This window comes from Curcuma longa, chromosome 1, assembly GCF_044706935.1.
Source record: "Curcuma longa cultivar G26 ecotype Majalengka, Jawa Barat chromosome 1, ITB_CL_G26_1.1, whole genome shotgun sequence".
Taxonomy (NCBI): Eukaryota; Viridiplantae; Streptophyta; class Magnoliopsida; order Zingiberales; family Zingiberaceae; genus Curcuma; species Curcuma longa.
In genome coordinates, this window is record NC_133861.1 from 1,028,620 (window position 1) to 1,055,875 (window position 27,256).

Sequence of the window (27,256 nt, forward strand, 5' to 3'; positions counted from 1 at the left end):
AGCAAAGCTTCATCTAAAGTCTTGCCTTTGATCCATCGACAAACTGCATTAAATCAAATAAAATATTTATTGAATATATATATATATATATATATCTAAAAATTGTTCTATTTGAGTTTGAGAAAATTTGAAATCATACTTAGCTCTAGTGAAACAATTTGTGGAAGCACTCCACATACATCGTAACAACAATCAGATATTATAGTAGAACTCCCAAACTTTGCTTCTATTTTGATTTGTAGTTGCATAGCTATTTTTTTGTTATAATCTGTCCCGTTAGTATGGTTGGATCCATTGGATCCAACCACCTATTATGCCACGATACGAGTAAAAACCTGTTGAGTATAAAAACACGCACTAGTCGGGATGGTGAGCTGTATGTTTGTCAGAATCGTTTGTGGAAATAGCTGATCGAAATCGCCGATCGGAATCGCTGGCCGGATGCCAGTCAGAATTGATGGCCGGATGCCAGTCGAAATAGTTGAAAGTCGTTGTCTAAATCCGAAAAGAATCGTTAACGTTGTTTTTTTTCTTGCAATCTGAGCATAATTAAATGTTCAACGTAATTCAAATGTTCTAAATGCTTAAGGTACATACATGAATAGGTATTGTGAACAATGAAAGAAAGCCATAATTACAAGAAATCGTTCAAATGTAAATTACCTATTCTTTTTTCTTTCTTCCCAAATAAGATATTACCTCAATGAACCTCTTCCATTAATAAACTTTCTCTCATCCTATTCAAATAGAGCCTTAGGAATTTTTCTCCGCCCACAACCGTTTACGTGGTCATGAACCTTGTCGCCCAAGCAAAGGCTTATGTTATGTTTCCTCAGATGGAGAAGGGAAAGGAATCCTTGCGCAAATAAAATCAATCTTTCGAATGAAATAAGAGAAGAGAAAAGAGAAACAAGAGGAGACAAACGAATCCCGTGAAAAGCCTATTGAAGGAAGAGAAGAGAAGAGAAGAGAAGGAAAAAAGGAACAAAAACAATGAAAAGAAAAAAAAGGAAAAAACTAACGAAGGGAGGCGCTGGAGAGGATCAACCGGACGCACGGAAGAGGCAAGCGAAGCCCTTCGTGAACGCTGGTTCCTTGGGCATCTTCTTCCATGTCAGACGGGATGCAGTAGGAGAAACAGATCAAGGTGTCGGAAACCCCTAGCCCTAATGGCAAGTCTATCCAATCTTCTTCCCATGCTTAATTTCCCATTGATAATCTGCTCCATCAGATCCAATCCAAATACACCCACAAAAATCAAAGAACAAATCTCAAGATCTCTCAAATAATAAAAAAAAAACAGTTGCTATTTCCACGCACAAAACACCAGCGTTCCTCTCTGTAACTCACTTCCGCCTTGAAAATCAAAAGACCGCCAACGCAATAAACAGACACACATATGCTGCTGGTCTATGGTTGGATGCTTGGGGTCATAGATCTGAGAAAACTCACCGACATAAAGTAGGTGAAGAATGCAGGACCGACGCCCGACGGGAGGATCGTAGTGGAAGGCAGCGTGCCGACGGCTCCTCGAGGAAGCAGGATCGAATGAGGGCGTCAATGGGGGAGCCCTTTAGCGCCTTGCCGAGCTCCCATAAGATCAACCCGCCTCGCGTAAAGACCAGCAATTGTTCCAATATTTTCAAATCCATTTGAGTCGTCGCAGGAAGCGCCGATGAGGATGAAGCGGACAAGGAAGTCCTGCTGGAGAGGTCGAAGCAGACAAGCCGTTTCGGTGGGTGTGTCGTGCGGGGGCGTCGCCGCTCTTGCAAGCGACCGTGTCGTGCGAGGACGCCCACCGCTCGCGATTGGTGCGAGCGACCATGCTGGGTTAGTTGTGCAGGTCGGCGGCGGTTCGCGAGGATCAAAACAGAGCCACGAGAGACGCGACAGGAGGAAGGAAAGAAAGGAGCGTTCCACCCGATTTTGGATGGATAAAAATTTATTAATCAACGAATGGATCATCCATTTATTATTTCATAGTAAATAAATGAGAATCTAAGAGATATGATTGAATTAATTAATATGGAATAGATTTATTAGAGTAAATAAAGATTAAATCTTGACGATGATCAAATTTGAGCCATGACTATGAGAGATGCGACAGCAAGGAAAGAAATGAGTGTTCTATCCGATTTTGGATGGATAAAAATTTATTGATAAATCAATCAACGAATAGATCTGTAAATTCATCCATCTATTATTTCGTAATAAATAAACAACAATCTGTGAGACATGATTTAATTAATTAATATAAAATAGATTTATTAAAATAGATAAGGATCGAATTTCGATGAATCGAGATAATTTTCTCTTCGTAGTGGTCAACTATAGCTTATTAATTTATCTCCTCAGATAGTTATGATATTGACCGTATGGAATCATTGGAGCGGCGGATTCTACTTTTTGCTACAGTAATAAGTTAATGAGGAATCCATCCGTATTAATGAAACAAACAGCGGAAAGTGTTCGCATAGTTTTTAAATCCATCCTCTTAAGTAAACTGAACATTAGTCCAACAAATAGTTATAAGTTAATAGAGGAAGATTAGGAGTTGTCATAGGGAATAAGTTAGAGTTCGACCTTTTAGCGAGGTCAAATATTAAATAGGAGAAATTACAACATCCTAATTTAGTCTAACATAGTTATAAGCTAATAAAATAATTTTATAAACTTAAATGGGTGAAGATAATAAACTAATAGCTTAGTTCTTTTATCTAAGTAAATTATAACAATTGGTATCAATTATTTATAGAAAATCACAAGGGCAGCTCTGCACCTCTTCAAAAGAGCCCTTCTTTTAAAAATCATCTCTCTTATAATTTAATACTCCAAATGTTCCTTTATGCACCACCTTATAGCAACTTTGATTAAGTTCCCAAGGCAATGATGTCACGGTAGGATATCTAGGTTATCACTTAAATATCTACGGTTCGATCCCCAACTATGACGTGTTTACAGGAATTTTCTTTCAAATAGGGAGTCCAATTAAAGGATACTGGGTGTCTGGATTGGCCGCTGCGTGCACTACCCGATTTATCTTGGTGGTCGATGGAAAACTTCCACAGGGCTGAATCGATCACCTCAGGAATAGTCAATGAAGCTAACTGGAATTTATCATTTTTTTAGAGCAACTTTGATTAAATTACATCATTTTTATTAATTTTAATCAAAGTGATGCATTGTTTTATCAAAGCGGATCAAAACTACTTTTTTTTAAGGTGGTACAAGTTTTTGACAAAGTTGTTCCATTTGAAGGGAGCAATTGGCCTAATGATAAAATTACTATTATGTGATTTAGTGGTCATAAATTTGAATTGCGAAAATAATCTTTTAATGTATGATAAGACTATACCATAGATCATTTTTCGAAACCTCACATTGATGAAAGTTTCATGCATGAGGTTACTTTTTTTTTTTATGTGTGACAAAGTTGTTTTGAGTTAAAGGACTAAGAGTTATTTCTAGAGACGTAAATGAGTCGAACCAAATCAAACATAGTTGTGTTCAAATTTACTTATTTACTCATTGAGCTTATTCAAACTTGTTTATTAAAAGTCTTATTAAGCTCAATTTAAAATCAAGTTTATTCATGAACATTATTGAAGTTTTAAACGAGCTCAACCATTAACATTGTAATTCTTATAATTTATGTTAAATTTTTATTTATTTATTCATATCATTTCTATATTATTATTATGAATATTAGATTTGAAAAGAATACAAAAAATTATAAAATTATTCACGAATATTTTTCATATATACTATTATTTATAATTTAAATTTAAATAAATTTATTCATAAATTATTCCAAACTCACTAATATTTAAGTTTGTTTATTTTATATATCTTTTAACAACCGAACTAACATAACACGAACTTATTCATTTACTATCCTAGTTATCTTGTATTAAATTATGGGTGAGAGGTTATTTTAATAATTTTTGAAAGATCTTTAAATGACATGTATAATTAGGGACGCTCATTTTGTGAGATTAGGTGTGTCCCTTAAGACGATGGAGGTGATGAAAGAGCAAGATTTAATAAATATATAAATCTTTACTTTAAATTTGTGGACAAAGACACTCTTCAATGAAACCTAATTTTCTCTAGAAAATGCCAATAAGATGACAATAAGGTGGACTTATTTCAATCCAGATTCACTTGGTTGTATTGCTTTAGTAAAAAATGAACTCTATAATTTAAACAGTTTACGACTATATATGAAGAGATAAATTAATAAATTATAATTGACTACTACAAGAGAGTATTATCTTAGATTCGTCAAGATTCAATTCTTGTCCATTTCAATAAATTTATCCTGTAATAATCAACTTAATCATATACCGAATGCCCATGTCCCAAATGTCACTTGATCACGTTCATGAATTTGTCAGATCGCTCTGATAAAATTATAAATGAGAACATGATCTAATACCTTAACAACTTTGGCAAATTGGTAAAGAGCAGATCAACATATCGTGAACTCCAAATTTAAGACCACGTTTCCATTAAACATAAAAGTATTCTAAAAACCTATCTATGTGTTAGTATCTAATGGGACATTTATATAATTAATGAATATATAAGGTCATCAAATAAATTAAGTCAATTTTGTGATCTAAATTTTATTTGGAATTTGACTTAAGGGCATATTTATTATGAATTATAAATGTGGATACCATTTGTAGTATTTCTAATTTGATGAGGGGCCAAATTAGAAATATGTCAATCCTTATAAGGGGTTATGGTCCCCAAAGGCAGAGCGACAGAATTGTTTCGCTGAATCTCCATCGTCAGATAAATCTAAGGAAACCTAAGGAACTCTGCACCTTTTGGAAGATCATCCTCGGCTGCTAGCGATGGATTCTGGTATGCTTCCGAATTTTTTCTTCTTGTTGTTTCTTAAGAATTGGATATACGATGCATGCGTTGAGATTTCTCGACATTAGGGAAAATGCAAAATTCCAACAATTGGTATCAGAGCGAGGTTTATCTCAGTTCTTAAGAAATTCTACTATACTGTTCGGTTTTCTTTCTGTTTTTTTTTCACGATTTCTCTGCCCGAACACGGATTTTCCTCGATTTCTCTGCGTGTTTGGCTGACGACGAACACGGCAGCACACCGGCGCTGTCTGCGTGCGAGAGATCCCTGTGACGCCGACGAAGTAAGAAACGGCGGCCTGGTGCAGGCGCCGGCAAGGCAAGCACCGGCAACAAGCGAACTGCAGCGCGCAGGCGGGCGGAACTGCAGTACACGACGTGTGGGTTAGGGCAAGGAAACGTGATTTTTTTTATTAAGTTAATTTAAAAAAAAAAAAGGAGGAAACGTGCATGATTAAACCGAGATGCACGTTTAAGAGGAAACGTGCATGATTAAAAAAGAGACGTGCTTAATTCATTAAATTTAAATATATATTATAAAATAATTTAATTAAATTATTTTATTGAACAGTACCGTTAATCTAATTTTACATGGTTGTGAGATAATTAATTTTATAATTAATTACATGACCGTCAGTTAATTAATTTTACAGTTAATTACATGGCCGTAAGTTTATTTAAAGATTAACCTTCGTTTTTAATCTTGTTCTTTAATTAGCAATAGTTCTTTATTCAAATTAAATAAGTTAAATTATGATGTTGCCAAAGTGACCTCTCTAATTTGGTTTATTTAATTTTGAATTTTGAATGTTTGTAATTGTGTATTTCCATGTGATCATTTGATCGGCCCAAAGGACGGTCAATGGTTGACCGGAGTACATAAATTACCTGTGATAATAAACACGTAACAATTATAAGGATTTCACATGAAAATAGCAAATCAATCCAAAGAGGGGTTTGTTATTTGTCGTGTTTTATTGTTAGTGTTTGATTATTACAACAAGAATATTACTAGCAGTTAATTTTACTGTCCAAAGACTTGAAATTAATGGTGCACTAGATATCTTGGATGGGTTTGCTAATTATTTTGAACTAGATTGAAAATTAAAGTAGTGTGCATGTTATTTACAGTTTATTTTCTGTTCTCTTTTCAGTTAATGTTGCAAATATCTCTGCCAACTTAAATTCAATACCGGTCCTTAATGGTTCCAACTTTAAGGACTGGAAGGAGAACATTCAGATAGTTCTCGGATGCATGGACATGGACCTTGCGATACGGACGGAGCAACCCCCTACTCCTACGGTAGCTAGCTCTCTTGAAGAGAAAGCTAAATTTGAGAAATGGGAACGCTCTAACCGCATGAGTCTAATGATCATTAAGCGTGCAATTCCGGAGGTGTTCAGGGGTGCTGTGTCTAAGGACACCACCAATGCTAAAGATTACCTTGCAGAACTTGAAAAGCGCTTTGCCAAAAGCGATAAGGCTGAAACAAGCACTATTCTTAAGAGCTTGATTTCAATGAAGTATAAGGGCAATGGTAATATAAGGGAGTACATCATGGAGATGTCCAATCTTGCTTCAAAACTTAAAGCATTAAAGCTTGATTTGCATGAGGAGTTACTTGTGCATCTCATTCTGATTTCTCTTCCAGTTCAATTCAACCACTTTAAGGTCAGTTTTAACTGTCAAAAGGAAACGTGGAATTTGAATGAACTGATCTCTCATTGTGTTCAAGAGGAAGAGAGATTGAAGCAAGAAAAGACTGAAAGTGCTCATCTAGCAAGCACCTCTAAGGATAAGGGCAAGAAAAGGAAGAATGTGGATGCTGCAGGTCCAAATGCAAAGAAACAAAATAAAGGAGATTGTTTCTTTTGCAATAAGGCTGGACACATGAAGAAGGAATGTACCAAATATCGTGCATGGCGCGAGAAAAAGGGTATGTTTCTTAATTTGGTTTGTTCTGAAGTAAATTTAGCTTCAGTACCTAGAAATACTTGGTGGTTAGACTCCGGTGCTACTACTAACATCAGTATTTCAATGCAGGGTTGCCTGAACTACCGAAAGCCAAGTGATGCTGAAAGACGCATTTTTGTGGGCGATGGAAAATCGGTAGAAGTTGAAGCAATAGGGCACTTTAGATTGTTACTCAGTACTGGTCACTATTTGGATTTAATAGATACTTTTGTGGTACCGTCTTTTAGACGGAATTTAATTTCTGTTTGTTATTTGGACAAATCTGGTTACTCTTGTTCATTTGGAAACAATCAGTTTCAGTTATCTATTGGTAATTCAATTGTTGGAACCGGTTCATTAATGCAATATGACAATCTATATTTACTTGATACAAATGCTTCATATAATGAAACCCTAAACATTGAATCAAGAGGTACTAAACGAAAACTAAATGATAATACTTCGGGTGCATTATGGCACAAACGTCTAGGTCACATCTCTAGAAATAGAGTTGAACGTCTTGTGTCAGATGGGATCCTGAATTCCATTGATTTCACGGACTTTAATGTCTGTGTTGAATGCATTAAAGGAAAACAAACCAAAGATAGAAAATTGAATGCATATAGAGCTACAGAAGTCCTTGAGTTGATACATACGGATGTATGTGGGCCATTTCCAATTCCTTCTTGGAATGGTCAACGCTATTTCGTATCATTCATAGACGATTTCTCGTGCTGGACGGCTGTGCAGTTGGCTGAGAAATAGTAGGTATCCTCTCTGTAGGAATCTGACTCTGAGGAGCTGCTGGTGGCCGCTGCTGCATCGGAACAGCCGCGTAACAGATCTCTGGTCGGGAATCTGTTGGTAATACTATATACTCTCTCTACTGAATCTGATACATCCGTCTTGAAGATGGTAGAGATCTCTGCGGCTGAGGTGCTTTGTGTCTCGCTGGTACCCTTTGTTGTCGAGGTTGTGTGGTTCGTCCTCCAGCTGTGGAAGTATCTGTGTGCTCCAATTGAGCTCTTCGTGTGCAGTCACTAATCATATAACTAATAATAACAAACAGTCTGATCAGATGGACAATCTGAAACGTGATGACTACCAGATCCACAGCGATAATATTTTTTCTCCGTAATATCCTTTCTCTGAAAGCCACTCGAAGATCCAGCAGGTCGTTTCCCTTTCTGTCGTCTGGAAGAATCCCGTGTATCAGACCTCTGAGCTGGTCTCTTCTGACCAGAATTCTGTGAACTCTGCCCCTTTGACTTTTCTGCGTCTCTTTCTCTGGTCACCTGCTGCTGTGTCGTCTCAATAATCAGAGCACGATCCAGTGCCTCTCTGTATGTGTTGACTGTACAACTAGACATCTTCAGTCGAATATACGCAGCCAGTCCCTGAGTAAACTGGAGCATCCGATCCCGGTCTTGAGTTATTAACTGTGAGCAAAACTCCAAAAGTCTGGAAAACTCCGTATGATATTCAGTAACAGATCTGTCCCCCTGCTTAAGACTCAGAAATTTCTGACGCTGAGCCATACAGAATGCCACTGAAAGATACTCCCTCTCGAAAGTCTCTCGGAATGATAACCAAGATAAGCTCTGATCTCCGAGTACTGTCCTCTGAGTCTTCCACCATGTGACGGCCCGATCACGAAGGTGGTATATTGCTAAATCGAGTTGCTCTGCCTCAGTGCAAGAGATATACGCGAAGGTATCAGTCACGTTCTCCGACCAAGAACGTGCGAGTCATGGGTCAGATCTCTCATGGAACAGAGTCATCCGATCCTTTACGGATTTTGCAGTGTTAGAATCCGGCTCTTATCTTCAGTCTTGCTAACTATAGCCGGTACTGGATCAGGCAAAGGTATCTTCGGACTATCTCCAATATGTTAGGAAACCTCCGGCTCTACTGGCGCAATGGGTCGTCTCGATGGTCGACCTCGTCCTCGATTTTCAGGGGCCATAATATCACCTGGTAGTATACAACTACTATAAATTCCTAAAAATAGAAATAAATGTACTAGAAATTTACTTACAATTGCTTGGAGAATTCGTACCGCTGTCTGTTCATCTCACAACTTGGATCTAGTAACCAATTCGACACACACGACACGACGACAAACTCGAAAACTATATCTAAACCCTAAAACTACATGGTTACCCTAATATGCTCTGATACCAAACAATTGGTATCAGATAAATCTACAAATGCGATGGTAACTCCCGAAGACTACAAACACAATGACAAATCCGGCGATAAATTTGACGGACACCGAAAAATCGACTCAAATGCAATGGAAATCCAAAGAAAATGAACCTAAGTTCTGATACCACTAAATTGGTATCAGATAAACCACGAATGCAACGAAAATCCAAAGAAATGAACCTACGCTATGATACCACTAAATTGTTACGTCCGAGAGATGACCGTCCAAAAAATTTCGGCAGCATCTCTCCTGTAACTATGACAATTTCCCTTAATACATGTATATAAAAGGCCAACACGGCCATAACATGGACAACACGTCCAACAAACACACACATAGATGCATATAGAATAAGAACAAGGCCCACACGACCACCACAACTATTAAACTGATGCATAACAAAATAACAAGTCTGTAACATATAACAAAATATGCGTAGCGAAAACGTCGAAAATCCGAATAGACACACGACAACAAGTATAAGTCCAAAATCACATCAACAGTCCATGTATCAACACTCACACGATCTATACAACTAACATATACCAATCTTTCTGCTGTGAGATGGATACAGTCGGCCAGATCTCCAAGATCCAAGTACTATCCACCTATCTGCTACTTGGGGAGAAAACAAGACAACTCCAGGGTTTGGGTAGTGAGCATTAGATACTCAGTGGATACAGAAAATAGAAGTGCATGATAAGATGAATCAGCAGGAATAACCAGAGTATACAGACTAAGATAAACATGTATAGAAGAAGCAGATAATAATCAACAGGTAACATGAATCATGGTTATAGGAATCATGTGAATGTAATCATGTATGTAATGTCACGCAGTGCAACAATCATAGCAAATAAGTGCAACAACCACAACCATATGAATAAAGTAAACTATGTAATAACCTACCAACGAATGCATGTAAATATGCAACAACCATCGCAATCAAATGCAAGTCACTGTCTGCACTCGCCATCCCCAGTCACCCCCAGGGCAGTGAACTGGGGTGCACAACAGGACATACTGCACAGGCTCCAACAACTAACCACCACCAATCTAGTGGGGAGCGGGCAGTGTAGCAGGAGGACAATATAGCCAGTCCTGGTCGCACCCAACTATAGTGCAACATATGCTCTCGCCTCTGTATCTCACCACAATACGGTGCCGGGTAAGAGCCAACAAGAACAACAAACAATGCTGTCAACAACTCCTACAACTAGGATGTGGATGTAATGATGATCATCCCAATATGTAATAGCTACAATTAATTAGCATGTTCAACAGGAATCAATAGAAGTCAACATATGTCAATGGTACCATAGTTAAGACTATTCTAACCATGGATAGATCAAACAGAGATTGTTCAACATGTATCAAGCAACGAATCATACTAATATCAACAAGGTAAATGACATAGATAATAAGAGTATCAACAATAGATCATCACAAGGTCAACTGATAGGTATCAAACAACGATTATCAAACGGCAGCATGGATATCAACAGGATAGATAAACTAGCAATATAGTTCATGCACTGAAAAATAAACCTGTATTGACCAAGTACAGGATACCCACCTGAATCTGACGACTGTCAACAACAGAACCCTAAAAAATAACCCTCCGTGTATCAGAATCAACCAGTCACAATTCTGAAATTAACAACAATAAAATACTTACCAACACAATACTATATTTAAATTCATAGTAATTAAATCTCAAAACCTAATCTAGCTAACTCCATCTATCAACAACATATCAACCTAACCAAACCAATCCCACAAAAGAGGACTCCAACCCAACCGATCCATTCCACATTAAACATAACCCTAATCACATTAAACACTGCAAAACAACATCCATTAGCACCGTAATTCAAGATCCATCATCAATCAAAACTCACCCAACAACCCACTACGATTCAACACAACCAATATCTGAAATCAATCACAACCCAATCAAGGTAATGTAGATCAATGGAAAAACCCTCAATAGACCCACAAACTCACTCACAGATTCATGCTCACATCTATCCGAACAGGACAACATCAGAATCGATCGAATAGTAGCCGACACCGTCGATAAATCCCAAATCCAAACTAAATCCATGGCTAATCCCTAATAATCAACTAGAATCGACGAGAAGTTTACCTCAGATTGGATTCAACTCCCTAGATCCGCCCGATTCCAATCCTCCTTCGTCTTCTTCACTCGCGGTCGAACAGGGAAATTAACCTGATTCAACATCAAACTCTGAAATCCGGCAAGGATTATAGGACTGAGCTCACAAACTATAGAAGTCTATAAATCCCAGCTTAAACTTACCAGATCCAGTCGTTGGTTCTCCTGTTCGTGCCGATTGCAACCGTCGCAGATCGAAGGCTGCCACTCCAACTCACCACCATCTCACCACCAGAACTCCGGTCGCCGGCTTTCCACCCCAGCGTCAGCACCGTGCAAAGGAGCGCGTCGAGGAGGAAGAATAGCTGCAGCGCCGCGCGATCGGGAGAAATGAAGAAGGCAACTCGCGATTTTGGGAATGAACAGTGCCCGATCCCTTTTAATTGACGTTAACGGATTTTTCACACCCGGATCCAATAGCCCTATTAACCCTAAAACCCATTAACCATTTAATCCATCTAATAACCCTAAATGAATTAGGTTTTTAATATTTAATTAATCCACATTAACCTTTGGGGTTAATTCAATTAACCTTCCCAATCATCCTTTTAACCCTTAAAATTAAAGTTAATTTCATTTACAATTTTTCAATTTTTATCAATAAACTCCTAATTTTCGAATATTTTACATTTCTGTTCCCACTAATAAAAATTTGGTCTCCAAATTCAACAACTATTTACAATTAACTTCAAACTACAGTACAGAAATACCATAATAATTAAATCATAGCTCAAACAAACAGATGAAGGTATCGAGCTCGGATAGAATCCTCCAGCTCCCAAGTAGCCTCCTCGTCCGTATGATGCTGCCATCCGACTTTTACAAGTCGAATGGTTTTGTTCCGCAACTGTCGCTTCTTCCGGCCAAGAATCCACACTGGAATCTTTTCATAAGACACATCTGACTGGAGAGGAATAGGTACTTCCCTCAAAACATGTGAAGGATGAGGTACGTATTTCCGCAACATGGAAATATGGAATACGCTATGGACACCTGCAAGTGTCGGAGGCAATGCTAGGCGATATGCAACCTCGCCAATCCGCTCCAATATCTTAAACGGTCCAATATACTGTGGAGCCAACTTTCCTCTCAACCCAAACCTCTTCACCCCTTTCGTGGGTGATACACGTAGGAATACATGATCTCCAACAGAGAACTCCAGTGGCCGACGTCTCCGATCCGCATAACTCTTCTGTCGATCCTGAGCCTTTGACATACGACGTCTGATAACTCGCACAAGCTCAACATCCTGCTGAATACTCTGCGGACCCAATATCTGTCGCTCGCCGACCTCCTCCCACAACACCGGAGATCGACAAGGTCTGCCATACAATGGCTCAAATGGAGTCATCTGAATAGTAGAATGGTAACTATTATTATACGAGAACTTCACTAGATGTAAATGATCCTCGCAACTGCCTCCGAAATCCAGAACACAAGCTCGTAATAAATCCTCAAGAGTCTGAATGGTACGCTCTGACTGACCATCTGTATGTGGATGGAATGCGGTGTTAAAATGAAGCTCTGTACCAAATGCTTACTGCAGACTCTGCCAGAATCGTGAGGTAAATCGTGGGTCTCTATCCGAAATAATGCTAGTAGGAACTCCGTGTAATCTAACAATCTCCCTGCAGTACAGATCCGCCAAACGATCCAGTGAATCAGTCAGATGCATCGGAAGAAAATGCGCAGATTTGGTTAACCGATCAACGATTACCTAAATCGCATCATGACCCTTCCGGGTCCTCGGCAGTCCGGTAATAAAATCCATCGTAATGTGATCCCACTTCTACTCAAGAATCGGGATCTCCCGAAGTAATCCTGCTGGTCTCTGGTGTTCAGCTTTCACCTACTGACAGACTAAACACCTCGCAACAAAATCCGCAACATCCCTCTTCATACCGTTCCACCAATAGGAGTGCTTCAGGTCCCGATACATACGAGTACCACCCAAATGTATCGCAAACCTAGAATGATGTGCCTCCTGTAATAACTCCTTCACTGGATGCTGTTCGGGAATACAGAGTCGTCCTCAAAATCGGAGTATCCCATCTGTATCACGAGAAAACTCTGACTGCTGTCCAGAATCCACTCTGCTACTGATGAACTGGATATGCTGATCGCTAGCCTGTGCTGACTTAATCCTCTCCACTAAAGCTAACTGAGCAACCATTGAAACCAGAACACCCCACTGAGTACGACTATGCTCCACCAATCCCAAGCCAGAAAACTGCCATACCAGGATCAGTAATAGCTACCAACTGACTAGCCAGAATCCCACGAGGCTTCTGACTAAGCGCATCTGCGACCATATTAGCTTTCCCTGGGTGATAGCTAATGGTGCAATTGTAATCTTTCAGATATTCCATCCAGCGTCTAGGTCTGAGGTTCAACTCCTTCTGTGTGAATAGGTACTTCAGACTTTTATGATCTGTGAGGATCTCGAAAGTAACTCTGTAGAGATAGTGTCACCAAATCTTTAAAGCGAAGATAATAGCGGCATGCCCTAAATCATGTACCGGGTAGTTCCTCTCGTGATCCTTCAGCTGACGAGAAGCATATGCAACCACACGATCACACTGCATCAATACTGCACCCAATCCCTGGAATGAGGCATCGGTATACAATATGAATCCGTCATCATCGGAAGGAATCATCAGAATCGGAGCATTGACTAATCGCTGCTTTAGCTCCTGGAAGCTAGTCTCACAAGCCTCTGACCAAACAAATTTCGCCCCCTTCTTGGTCAGACGAGTCATTGGTGTCGCGATACGAGATAAGTCCTCTACGAATCTCCGATAATAACCAGCTAACTCCAGAAAACCTGCGAACCTCCTGAACAGACTTGGGCTGCTCCCAACCAGTAACAACCTCTATCTTTTGAGGATCTACGGAAATACCTCTGATAGATACGATGTGTCTGAGAAATTCTTCAGAAGATAACCAGAATGCGCACTTGCTGAACTTAGCATACAGCTGCTCTCGACGTAATGTCTCCAATACGATGCAGAGATATTGCTCATGCTCTACCTCCGATCGAGAATATATCAGGATATCATCGATAAAGACAATCACGAACCGATCCAGATACTCTAAGAAAACCCGATTTATCAAATCTATAAATACGGCCGGAGTATTGGTGAGACCGAACGACATCATCAAAAACTCATAGTGTGCGTACCGAGTGCGAAAGATTGTCTTCTGCACATCCTTATCTCGTACTCTGAGCTGATGATATCCAGATCGTAAATCAATCTTAGAGTACACACATGAACCCTTCAGCTGATCAAATAAATCATCAATACGTGACAATGGATATTTATTGTTGACTGTTACCGCATTCAGTTGGCGGTAATCGATGTATAATCTCATGGATCCGTCCTTCTTCTTCACAAATAAGACTGGAGCTCTCCACGGTGATACACTCGGACGAATGAAACCCCGGTCCAATAACTCCTGTAATTGGATTTTCAGTTCTTCTAACTCCTTCGGAGCCATCCGATACGGAGCTTTAGACACTGGTGCAGTGCTCGGAATCACCTCAATCGTGAACTGGACCTACCTCTGAGGTGGCAAGTCAGGAAGCTCGTCCGGGAAAACATCCTGATAGTTGCGGACGATACGAACATTAGAAGGACTAGAAACCCCGATTTTCTTTGCTTGCTTTAGAAATAATAGATACCCACAGCATCCACCGTCTAACATCCTCTGCGCTTGTATGGCAGAAATAATGGATACGACATCACTCCGAGTACCCACGAATTCCCAAGCGGGTTGATCCGGAGGTCGGAAGGTAACCACTCTTGCTTAGCAGTCCATGTTAGCATAATAGGTGGCTAACCAGTCCATACCCAGAATGATGTCAAACTTTATCATATTCAGCACCTGAAGGTCCACCGTAAGAGTATGATCGTCGAAATCTATTGGACATCCCCTAATCTCCTGATTTGTAGTCAGCACTTCATTCGAAGGTAAAGAGACTGCCAGACTACACGATCTAATCATAGGTATTCGCCCAATTTTCCTCAGAAATAATCGAGACATAAATGAATGCGAACTACTCGTATATATCAAAGTATCAGTAAATATATCATAAACTGTAATCATACCACGGATGACCGATCCATCGGCCTGCTGCGCCTCCTCTCGTGTGATGGCATATACACGACCAACCTCCGTGCTGGACGGCTGTGCAGTTGGCTGAGAAATAGTAGGTATCGCACTCTGCAGGAATCTGACTCTGAGGTGCTGCTGGTGGCCGCTGCTGCATCGGAACAGCCGCATAACAGATCTCTGGTTGGGAATCTGTTGGTAATACTATATACTCTCTCTCCTGAATCTGATACATCCGTCTTGAAGATGGTAGAGATCTCTGCTGCTGAGGTGCTCTGTGTCTCGCTGGTACCCTCTGTTGTCGAGGCTGTGTGGTTCGTCCTCCAGCAGTGGAAGTATCCGTGTGCTCCAACTGAGCTCTTCGTGTGCAGTCACTAATCATATGACTAGGTTGTTTACAATAATAACAAACAGTCTGATCAGATGGACAATCTGAAACGTGATGACTACCAGATCCACAGCGATAACATTTTTTCTCCGTAATATCCTTTCTCTGAAAGCCACTCGAAGATCCAGCAGGTCGTTTCCCTTTCTGTCGTCTGGAAGAATCCCGTGTATCAGACCTCTGAGCTGGTCTCTTCTGACCAGAATTCTGTGAACTCTGCCCCTTTGACTTTTCTGCGTCTCTTTCTCTGGTCACCTGCTGCTGTGTCGTCTCAATAATCAGAGCACGATCCAGTGCCTCTCTGTATGTGTTGACTGTACAACTAGACATCTTCAGTCGAATATACGCAGCCAGTCCCTGAGTAAACTGGAGCATCCGATCCCGGTCTTGAGTTATTAACTGTGAGCAAAACTCCAAAAGTCTGGAAAACTCCGTATGATATTCAGTAACAGATCTGTCCCCCTGCTTAAGACTCAGAAATTTCTGACGCTGAGCCATACAGAATGCCACTGAAAGATACTCCCTCTCGAAAGTCTCTCGGAATGATAACCAAGATAAGCTCTGATCTCCGAGTACTGTCCTCTGAGTCTTCCACCATGTGACGGCCCGATCACGAAGGTGGTATATTGCTAAATCGAGTTGCTCTGCCTCAGTGCAAGAGATATACGCGAAGGTATCAGTCACGTTCTCCGACCAAGAACGTGCGAGCCATGGGTCAGATCTCTCATGCAACAGAGTCATCCGATCCTTTACGGATTTTGCCAGTGTTAGAATCCGGCTCTTATCCTCAGTCTTGCTAACTATAGCCGGTACTGGATCAGGCAAAGGTATCTTCGGACTATCCCCAATATGTTAGGAAACCTCCGGCTCTACTGGCGCAATGGGTCGTCTCGATGGTCGACCTCGTCCTCGATTTTCAGGGGCCATAATATCACCTGGTAGTATACAACTACTATAAATTCCTAAAAATAGAAATAAATGTACTAGAAATTTACTTACAACTGCTTGGAGAATTCGTACCGCTGTCTGTTCATCTCACAACTTGGATCTAGTAACCAATTCGACACACACGACACGACGACAAACTCGAAAACTATATCTAAACCCTAAAACTACATGGTTACCCTAATATGCTCTGATACCAAACAATTGGTATCAGATAAATCTACAAATGCGATGGTAACTCCCGAAGACTACAAACACAATGACAAATCCGACGATAAATCTGACGGACTCCGAAAAATCGACTCAAATGCAATGGAAATCCAAAGAAAATGAACCTAAGTTCTGATACCACTAAATTGGTATCAGATAAACCACGAATGCAACGAAAATCCAAAAAAATGAACCTACGCTATGATACCACTAAATTGTTACGTCCCGAGAGATGACCGTCCAAAAAATTTCGGCAGCATCTCTCCTGTAACTATGACAATTTCCCTTAATACATGTATATAAAAGGCCAACACGGCCATAACATGGACAACACGTCCAACAAACACACACATAGATGCATATAGAATAAGAACAAGGCCCACACGACCACAACTACTAAACTGATGCATGAAATAACAAGTCTGCAACATATAACAAAATATGCGTAGCGAAAACGTCGAAAATCCGAATAGACACACGACAACAAGTATAAGTCCAAAACCACATCATCAGTCCATGTATCAACACTCACACGATCTATACAACTAACATATACCAATCTTTCTGCTGTGAGATGGATGCAGTCGGCCAGATCTCCAAGATCCAAGTACTATCCACCTATCTGCTACTTGGGAAGAAAACAAGACAACCCCAGGGTTTGGGTAGTGAGCATTAGATACTCAGTGGATACAGAAAATAGAAGTGCATGATAAGATGAATCAGCAGGAATAACCAGAGTATACAGTCTAAGATAAACATGTATAGAAGAAGCAGATAATAATCAACAGGTAACATGAATCATGGTTATAGGAATCATGTGAATGTAATCATGTATGTAATGTCACGCAATGCAATAATCATAGCAAATAAGTGCAACAACCACAACCATATGAATAAAGTAAACTATGTAATAATCTACCAACGAATGCATGTAAATATGCAACAACCATCGCAATCAAATGCAAGTCACTGTCTGCACTCGCCATCCTCAGTCACTCCCAGGGCAGTGAACTGGGGCGCACAACAGGACATACTGCACAGGCTCCAACAACTAACCACCACCAATCTAGTGGGGAGCGGGCAGTGTAGCAGGAGGACAATATAGCCAGTCCTGGTCGCACCCAACTATAGTGCAACATATGCTCTCGCCTCTGTGTCTCACCACAATACGGTGTTGGGTAAGAGCCAACAAGAACAACAAACAATGCTGTCAACAACTCCTACAACTAGGATGTGGATGTAATGCTGATCATCCCAATATGTAATAGTTACAATTAATTAGCATGTTTAATAGGAATCAATAGAAGTCAACATATGTCAATGGTACCATAGTTAAGACTATTTTAACCATGGATAGATCAAACGGAGATCTATCCGAACAGGACAACATCAGAATCGATCGAACAGTAATCGACACCGTCGATAAATCCCAAATCCAAACTAAATCCATGGCTAATCCCTAATAATAAATTAGAATCGACTAGAGTTTATCTCAGATTGGATTCAACTCCCTAGATCCGCCCGATTCCAATCCTTTTCCGTCTTCTTCACTCGCGATCGAACAGGGAAATTAACCTGATTCAACATTAAACTCTTAAATCCGGCAAGGATCATTGGACTAAGCTCACAAACTATAGAAGTCTATAAATCCCAGCTTAAACTTACCAGATCCAGTCGTTGGTTCTCCTGTTCGTGCCGATTGCAACCGTCGCAGATCGAAGGCCGCCACTCCCCAACTCACCACGATCTCACCACCAGATCTCCGGTCGTCGGCTTTCCACCCCAGTGTCAGCACCGCGCAAAGGAGCGCGTTGAGGAGGAAGAATAGCTGCCGCGCTGCGCGATCAGGAGAAATGAAGAAGGCAACTTGTGATTTTGGGAATGAACCATGCCTAATCCCTTTTAATTGACGTTAACAGATTTTTCACACCCGAATCCAATAGCCCTATTAACCCTAAAACCCATTAACCATTTAATCCATCTAATAACCCTAAATGAATTAGGTTTTTAATATTTAATTAATCCACATTAACCTTTGGGGTTAATTCAATTAACCTTCCCAATCATCCTTTTAACCCCTAAAATTAAAGTTAATTTCATTTACAATTAAACCCCTAATTTCCGGTATTTTACAACATCTTCATGAGAACTTGAGTGTAATGTTAAATTTGTAAGAGTTCTCACACCATATGTTGGGTAAGAACAAATATTATAGGTAAATTAATTGTTTAAGATTTGAAATATGAAATATATGAATGCTTACCGGTAAAACAATGAAGATAATAGATGTAATGATTAGGATAAGAATTAATATTTTTTGTGTACAAGAGACAAAATGGGTAGGAGAGACGGACAAATATGATAGAATTTAGATTATGTTATGCTACACAGGAAGGTGTAAAACAAGAAATGGAGTAGGTATTATTATCGATAATTCATTACAGGATGAAGTAGTAGATGTAGTTCGAAAGGAGATAAGATTATAACTCTAAAGATAGTGGTGGTGAAAGTAACATTAATATAATTAGCATATATGCATCTCAAGTATGATTAGATAAACATACTAAATCTTGATTTTGGGATGACCTAGATGAGATATTATAAAATTTTGGTCAATCGAAATGATTTTAATAGAAGATCTAAATGAGAATGTAGGAGTGAAAAATGAGGAATATGATAAGGTACATGGAGGTTATGAGTTTGGAATAAAAAATGAAGAAGGAAAAATTATATTTGATTTTGCGATAGCATATGACCTTATACTAGGTAATACGTTTTTTAAGAAAAAAGAAGACTACTTGGTCATGCTCAAAATCGGAAATAATAAATCGCAAATTGACTCTCTTATAATTAGGAAGGAGTGAAAGATTTATAAAAATTACAAGGTTATTTTTTTAAAAAATTTAACTACCTAACATAAGTTAGTAGTGTTGAATATACGTCTTAAACATAATATTATTTGAAGAAAAATATGCACAACTCTTAGAATTAAGTGGTGAAAGTTAAAGGATGGGAAACACAATATATTAAAGGAGAGGGTACAGGTACGAGTATTAGGAGAAATATATGGCGACTTGAATATGACATGTGATAAGATAGTATTAAAGTTGAAAAAAGTAGCCAAGAGTATACTCAGTGAGTCAAAAATATGTGCACTATCAAGTAAAGAATCTTGATGGTGGAATGAGAACGTACAAGAGGAAGTGAAAGAAAAAACAAACAACGTATAAGGTGTTATATTTGAATGAAAGAATGAGGAAAACTTAAAAAAAATATATAGTAGCCACGAAAGAGGTTAAGAGAGTAGTGAATGAAGTTAAAAATGAAACTTTTGAACGATTATAGGATACAAAAGAAGGGGAAAGAGATATTTACAGAATAACTAAAGTGAAAGCGAAGAAGACAAGAGATCTTATCCAAATAAGATGTGTTAAAGATGAATGCAATAGAGTACTAAGTAAATGATGAGGAAATAAAAGACGCTGGAAGAGGTATTTTCATCAACTTTTTATTGAAAATTTAGATGACTAACTTAACTTAGGTAATTTAGGTCAAATAAGTATAGAAATTTAAATTTTTATCATAGAATGCACACTTAGAAGTAGAATAAGTTTTAAATGAGATGTAAAATGAAAAAACTATTGGATTAGATGGTATTTTGATAGAGGTATGGATGTGCCTAGGGAAATAAGGTATCAAATGGCCTATAACGTTATTCAACCTGATATTGAAAATTAAAAAAATCTGATCAGTGAAGGATATGTACTCTAGTTCTCTCATATAAAAATAAAGGAGACGTACAAAATTGTGCAAACTATAAAAGTATTTAACTAATGAATCATACCATAGAATTTTAGAAAAAAGTAAAAACAAAAAGATTAAGGAAGGAGACCATGGTGATTAAAAATCAATTTGGATTTATGTTTAGAAGGTCGACAATAGAAATTATACATCTCAGATAATTAATTGAAAATTATTGGGAACAGAAGCAAGATTTACATATGGTATTTGTTGACAAAGAAAAAGCTTATGATAAAGTCCCAAGAGAAATTATATGAAGAATTCTAGAAAAGAGAGGTATTAACATAACGTATATTGAATTAATTAAGGATATATATATGAGGATGTAATGACAAGAGGGAAGACTTTAGGTGGATTAACCGAAGCATTTCCCATAAAGATTGGGTTACATCAAGGATCAGATTTAAATCTTTTTACACTAATCATGGATGAACTCACTAAATACATTCAAGATACGGTACCACAGTGCATGTTGTTTGCAGAAAATATTATTTTGGTAGATGAGACACATGAAGGAGTAAATGCTAAACGCAAATCTTGGTGGGAAATCCTAGAAGTGAAAGGTTATAGGTTTAGTAGAGTATAGAAAAAATATATAGAATTTAAGTTTGTTAATATTAGACACAATGAGACAATTGTTAAGATAAAAGATGACGAATTGTCTGTAATTAAGAGTTTTAAGTATTTAGGATCATTTTTACAAAATGATGTTGGAATTGGGAGAGATGCTTTACATAAAATATAAGTGGGATGGTTGAAATAGAGGAGAGCGTCAGGTGTTCTTTATGATCGTGAAGTACCTCTGAGATTTAAAGGAAAGTTTTACAAAATGACGGTTCGACTTGCTATGTTATATGAAGTTGAATGTTGGGCTATAACTCGAACACATGAACAGAAGATAAGAGTTGCAGAGATGATGATGTTAAGGTAGATGTGCGGACATACAAGGATAGATATGATAAAAAATGAAAATATTAGAGAGAGTTGAGATTACATCTATTGAGGGAAAACTCCGAGAGATACGTTTAAGATGATACAGATATGTACTTAGACAACCAATAAATGTTCTAATTAAGTGATGTATAATTATGACAAATGTGCATATCAAACGAGAAAGAGGAAGATAAAAAAAGACTTAGTTAGCAATAATGAAACAAGATCAAATTTATTTAAATATAAATAATGATGTAGTAGGGGATAACGCCTAATGACATAGAAGGATCTATATAACTGACCTCATATAATGGGATAATGCTTGGTGGTTGTTGTTGTTGTCATACTAAAGCTTATAGGGTAAAACTATTATAGTTAAGTAGAGAAGAATATTGATTATAATTTGAAAATTTATGTAGATGTTGTAATATTAAAAAAGGAATTTAGGTTGGCCTTTTCGTTTAATAACGAACTTATTCTATGAATAAAAAAATCTAGGTTGACCTTCTAATTAAATAATGGACTTAGCCCATAAATAATGGACTTAGAGTAGAAATTTAAAGGATGCGCAACTTATCTTCATTCACTTTATTAGAGATGTCAATTATAAAGTCAAAAGGACAATCTTGAGCATAAGAAAACTTTAGAGAATACTATTCTATAGCTAGAACACCATAATTAAAAAACACAATCTTAAATTGAAAGGGAATTAGATTATCGAAAGGTAAAACCTACATTAAAATTAACACTTGGAGCTCCCACCTTAGCTAAAATTCATCAACCTATAATTGAACTATAAGATTTAACCTTAAAAAATTCTTCAATTAATTTAACCTAAAAGATCCTCCCAATGATTTAAGCATAAAAGAGGCCTTCAAGTGACACCTTAAGTGAGCCTTTTGATGAGGTAACTTTAAAAATATCGATGAGCAAATTTGATGATAAGAGTTTATTTATATTTATTCAATGATATATTTAATTTATTAATATTTATAAATAATCATCCAAACAATTTAAAATTTATAAATCATATTCATCAATATATAAATAAATAAATAATCTTAAAAAGAATAAATATGCATGTCATATCAAACTTACATAAAAAATTTTAAACAACCAATCTATTTCAATAATTTAATTGATTTTAAATTTAACTTGACTTGAATTACCTGAATATCAAATAAGTTAAAACTATTATCTCATTTAAGACTTTACTTAATTCATATCACTAATTAATAAATTTAAAATAGTATAATTAATTTGTCCTATATATATTTTGAGAAATGATATGCTGCTCATCTTACCCTGTACACTCTGTGCACACCCAGCGTTAATTTTTTTAATTTTAATTTTAATTTCTTTTAACTTAAATACTATACCTTAAACTCTAAATCCTATAAATCATAAAAACAAAATTTGAAAAAAAAATTAACATTGGGTGCACACAGGGTATGTAGAGTAAAGTGTATAAGATAACATTCTTATATGTGTAAAATTCAAACGTCCTAACTTCGTATAATTAATTTTTGTTGGATATTGGGGTCTTAAAAGGATCAATATGGTTTTGTAAAAAATCAAGATACCATCAATCGATGAAAGTCGTAATTGACTTTAAAATCAAAATCAACGTTTCGTGTAGATAGATTTAGACTATTAATTTGCTCAAAACCGATTAAGGGTGAATGAGAAATTAATTGTTTAAAATCGGCCCAAATAATATTAATTGTTAATTAATGTTATATAAGGAAATACATGGGGAATAATCCCACATCGAAAATTTTCGATGGACTTCCTTTCCTTATTAATAGTGCTGTATTAATGGAGTTAATACAAAAAACTCATGTGCTCTCTTCTCACGGACTGAGTTCGCCACGCGCGCACGCGTGCAATGGGGGCTTTGTCGGCGCACTTTGCACTTCGCGTCGTCGCGAGAAGCATTGAGGAGCTTAATTTTATACTCCAGATGACGTGGCAATGTTTACGTGGCATTCGGGTGACGTGTCAGACTCACATGTGATGTGACAATGCCTATGTGGCATCCACGTGGGCAAGGAGAGATGACTGGACTGCTGACTGGGCAAACGGATGACAATCGTTGATCAAAGAGGTGTGATGGATCGCATGTGATGCGATCTGGTGCGTTGGATCGTGAAGAGTCACGATCTAACCGCTTGGGATGAGACTTGATCTAAAGCGTCAGATCGAATGGATCATTTGATCCAAATCCAACGACTGATGACCAAAGGAGAGATCTGAGGGTCACAACCCTTCAAATCTGATGGATGAGATTAAGTGGGCTATGTGAAGGGTTACAACCCCCTCCAGATGCTGGAAATTTCATCGAATTCATCGATTCTTCTCATTCTTTGAGCATTCATCTCATCTTGTGCATTCGAAGTCCAAAAAACCTACGAGAAGATTCGCTGATCTCAGAATTTGAAATGCTACTATTCCGAGACGTTCGTCGTTATATCTTGAGAACGAATTGATGCTATCCGTAAGCACCGTAGCGAAGCAATATCGTTTACGAAGATAATGTTGAACATTAACCTCGACGATCCATATCAATTTGCATCCTCCCAGATCTACCGAAGTCAACAATTTTGAAGATAGACAACCTTCCTTATAATTTACTTATAGGATAAATTTGAAGCACAATCATTTAGAAGTTGGCTTTTAAAATATTCATCTCATATGAAATTCAAACGATGATCCATCCTCTTTATCGCTCTTTTGAGTACTTTACCACTGCTTCACATCCAGGCTGATAATGAAATGTATACTTGGATGATGACGAAAAGGAGCAAGACAAAGAAGTGATGTGCTTCTTCGAGAATATAATTTCATATCTCAAATGATTTTGTTTCGTATTTAGAATTAGTTCTTCTAAAGGTAATTCACGCTTGAGGTTTAAGTTTGTTAGACTCTTTCTCTATCTCTTTCTTCAAATAGGGAGGGAAGGAAGGATTTTGTCTCTCATCGAGTTAAATATAAACTCCCATTAGTCACTCTTGAAGAAGGCGCACGCTTAGGTAGTCGACCACACCCATGACGACCTACATAGGATGACAATGACGGCGAGGAGCTTCCTCTACTGCTAGAACTAGTTGAGGAAGACGAAGACATTGGAGAGCATCTAAACAACCATACATACTTAGAACAATAACACCAATGTCGCCAAGTCGACGTTTGCCAACATGGTGACACCAACTGCTAGAGCAAGTCCACTCTCACTTGGAAGCAACATCAGTGCATCACCATAAATCTCGATTAAAAATACATATGAACATAGATCAAGTTAAGTGTTTCTTAATAGTAATTGACTAATTAAAAACCTATATTTAACCTAACTAACTTTGTAAAAAAATATATTTTTTGATAATCATCTAATAATATAAGTTAAACATGTGAATAAGGACGATTTCATAGATGCTCTATTTTTTAATTATATATTATAAAATTAAATATCATGCTTGGACTCTATGCTCCTTAAATGTTTCAATCGTTTATAAGTATTGTTCTTACAACTGCATCATAAAATTCTATTTTGTCTAAAGTATTTTTCAAATTTTTAACATCTTAAAACATTTTGTAAATCTTCTCTCCAAACACTTTCAAAAAATTTTTAAATATATTTTTGATTATGTCAAGGGGAGAAGAGAGAAATTTTAAAGTTAAAAAAGTGTTTCTCAATTTCTAAATTTTTTTTTACAAAAAAATTCTCTAAAGTATTTTTCAAAGTAAAATATTTTTTAATAAAGTATTTTCCAAAATACAAAACTAATTTTTTTTACAAAAACTATATTTTTCTTGAGTGGTCCTCAAACCTTAAAGTTATAAAGAAAAAGACTATGTCAAATTTAGGAGAGAGATAAATTATGAAAGTTTCAAAAGATAATCTTAATTTCAAGGGAGAGATTGAGTTAAAGGGGAGCATTATTTTTCCTTCTTTGGATTGGTTATTGAAATGGTTTTAAGTTTCATGTAAGTTTTGACTTAATTTTGAACTAGATTGTCATAATCAAAAAGGGAAAGATTGTTGATGCAGAGAACATCAGATAATCGAACCGGTATTTTGATCATAATAAATGATTCAAGTTAAGGTTGTGTTGAGTGCTAACAAGCTGATCTGAGTGTGCAGATAGCATATGAAAGTTCTAGTTGGAGGCTAGACAAAGAAGTTCTAGTCAGTTGGACCGGGCAAAGAAATTCTAATCAGTTGGATCAGGTGGACAAAGAAGTCCTAGTCAGATGGACTGGACAGAAGTCTTGGCAGATTAAGGGCATGCACCAGGCGGGAAGTCTAGGTGGGTAAGTGGACCGGATGTCTAGCAAATCGATGGATCAACGAAGATCGAACATCAGAAGAAAGTCTTTGGGGCCAGAGGATCGGATGCTGAGCAAAAATCCAATCAGATCTAGAGGACCGGATGGTTGGTAAAAAGGTAACTTTCTTAAGAGGAGTAGGTGAGGACGTGTTCCCTTAAAAGGAACAGTAGACGTCGGTCTGACATAGAGTTTCACTAGAAACCTAAAAGTCAAGACCAGACAATTGTAAAACTGTCTAAAATTAATTTTCTATAGTATATATATCTTGTGCTAACTCTGTGATGCAAGAAATTAAGGAATCTGAAACTTAAGGTTCCGAGCGCGAGTGCCTCTATTGGATCTAGGCGCCCGAATGGTCCAGAGCGCCAGAATGGATCCAGGTGCCCGGATGTCAACTCTTTGGGCCAGCGAAGCAGATGAGGTAGCACGCCACAAGTGCTTGGGGACACCTCAGCTTCTAAGCACCCGAAAGGGTTTCAGGTGCCCGAAGAAGGATAAGATGCAGCGGAGTCAAGGCTGATCGACAACCTCCACGTTAGTATTCCAAGCACATGGAAGGGATCCAGGCGTCCGGAGATGCTAAGTCAACTATGATAGCGGATCGACTAGCCAATGTGGGAGCGCCTGAAAGGAGATCCAGGCACTCGGATTGGTCCATATAAGCAGCTACGATTAGAACCCTAGAGGTAACTTGAACGCTCATTCTACGACACTTATTCATGCGATCCAAGCTCCTGAGACACTGCACCGACAATCACACGCAACTTCCAATTTGTCGGTAACATTAGCATATTTTTTAAAGTCCTTTTGTACTTAATTCATAAGAACAATAAACGTGTTACTGTTTCTATCTTATTTATAAAGGCGAGACTCTTTTTCGTTGTGAGAAAGAGTTACTTAGTAGATTGCCCAACGAAAGCAGTCAAGGACTGTGGATCTTAGAGTAGCAGCTCAGAGGCTATGAACCAAATAAAAATAAAAGTGTCTTTAACTTTATTTTTACATATTACTTTCCACTACGTACTTTGTGTTTAATAAATAAAGTTTTTGAAAACGTGTGAAAAAGCGACAAGCGCTATTCACATCCCCCTCTAACGCTCTCACCGGCCCTACATTCTCTTCTTGCATATCAAAATCCGTCGACCTAGACTTTATCCCCCCTCATCCTTCTTTATTTCTCTCCTATTGTTTTTCCTATCAGAGACCAATGGTTGCCATTTAGGTGTATTTTTAAGAACGGTCCTAGTATTATAGCATATTCTATCACGGCCTCTCTTCATCACATTAATTGAAACTTCTTCAGGATGATGGGAT

At 37.9% G+C, this 27,256-nt stretch overlaps 1 protein-coding gene across 1 annotated transcript; it reads left to right on the forward strand.

Annotated features, from left to right (window-relative positions):
* The first annotated feature begins 6,064 nt into the window (after window positions 1–6,064).
* Window positions 6,065–6,957, forward strand: LOC141837763 (uncharacterized). The gene is made up of 2 exons (XM_074725168.1): window positions 6,065–6,821; window positions 6,929–6,957. The coding sequence occupies exons 1-2, from the start codon at window positions 6,140–6,142 to the stop codon at window positions 6,955–6,957; spliced, it is 711 nt and encodes a 236-aa protein (XP_074581269.1). The 5' UTR covers window positions 6,065–6,139.
* Window positions 6,958–27,256: the final 20,299 nt, after the last annotated feature.

What these genes read in the sequence shown, in the direction of transcription:
- LOC141837763 (XM_074725168.1), top strand. Translation starts at nt 6,140, where the DNA reads ATGGACATGGACCTTGCGATACGGACGGAGCAACCCCCTACTCCTACG. An exon ending in TGCATGGCGCGAGAAAAAGG is followed by an intron (nt 6,822 to 6,928) that starts GTATGTTTCTTA and finishes ATTTCAATGCAG; the next exon opens with GGTTGCCTGAACTACCGAAA.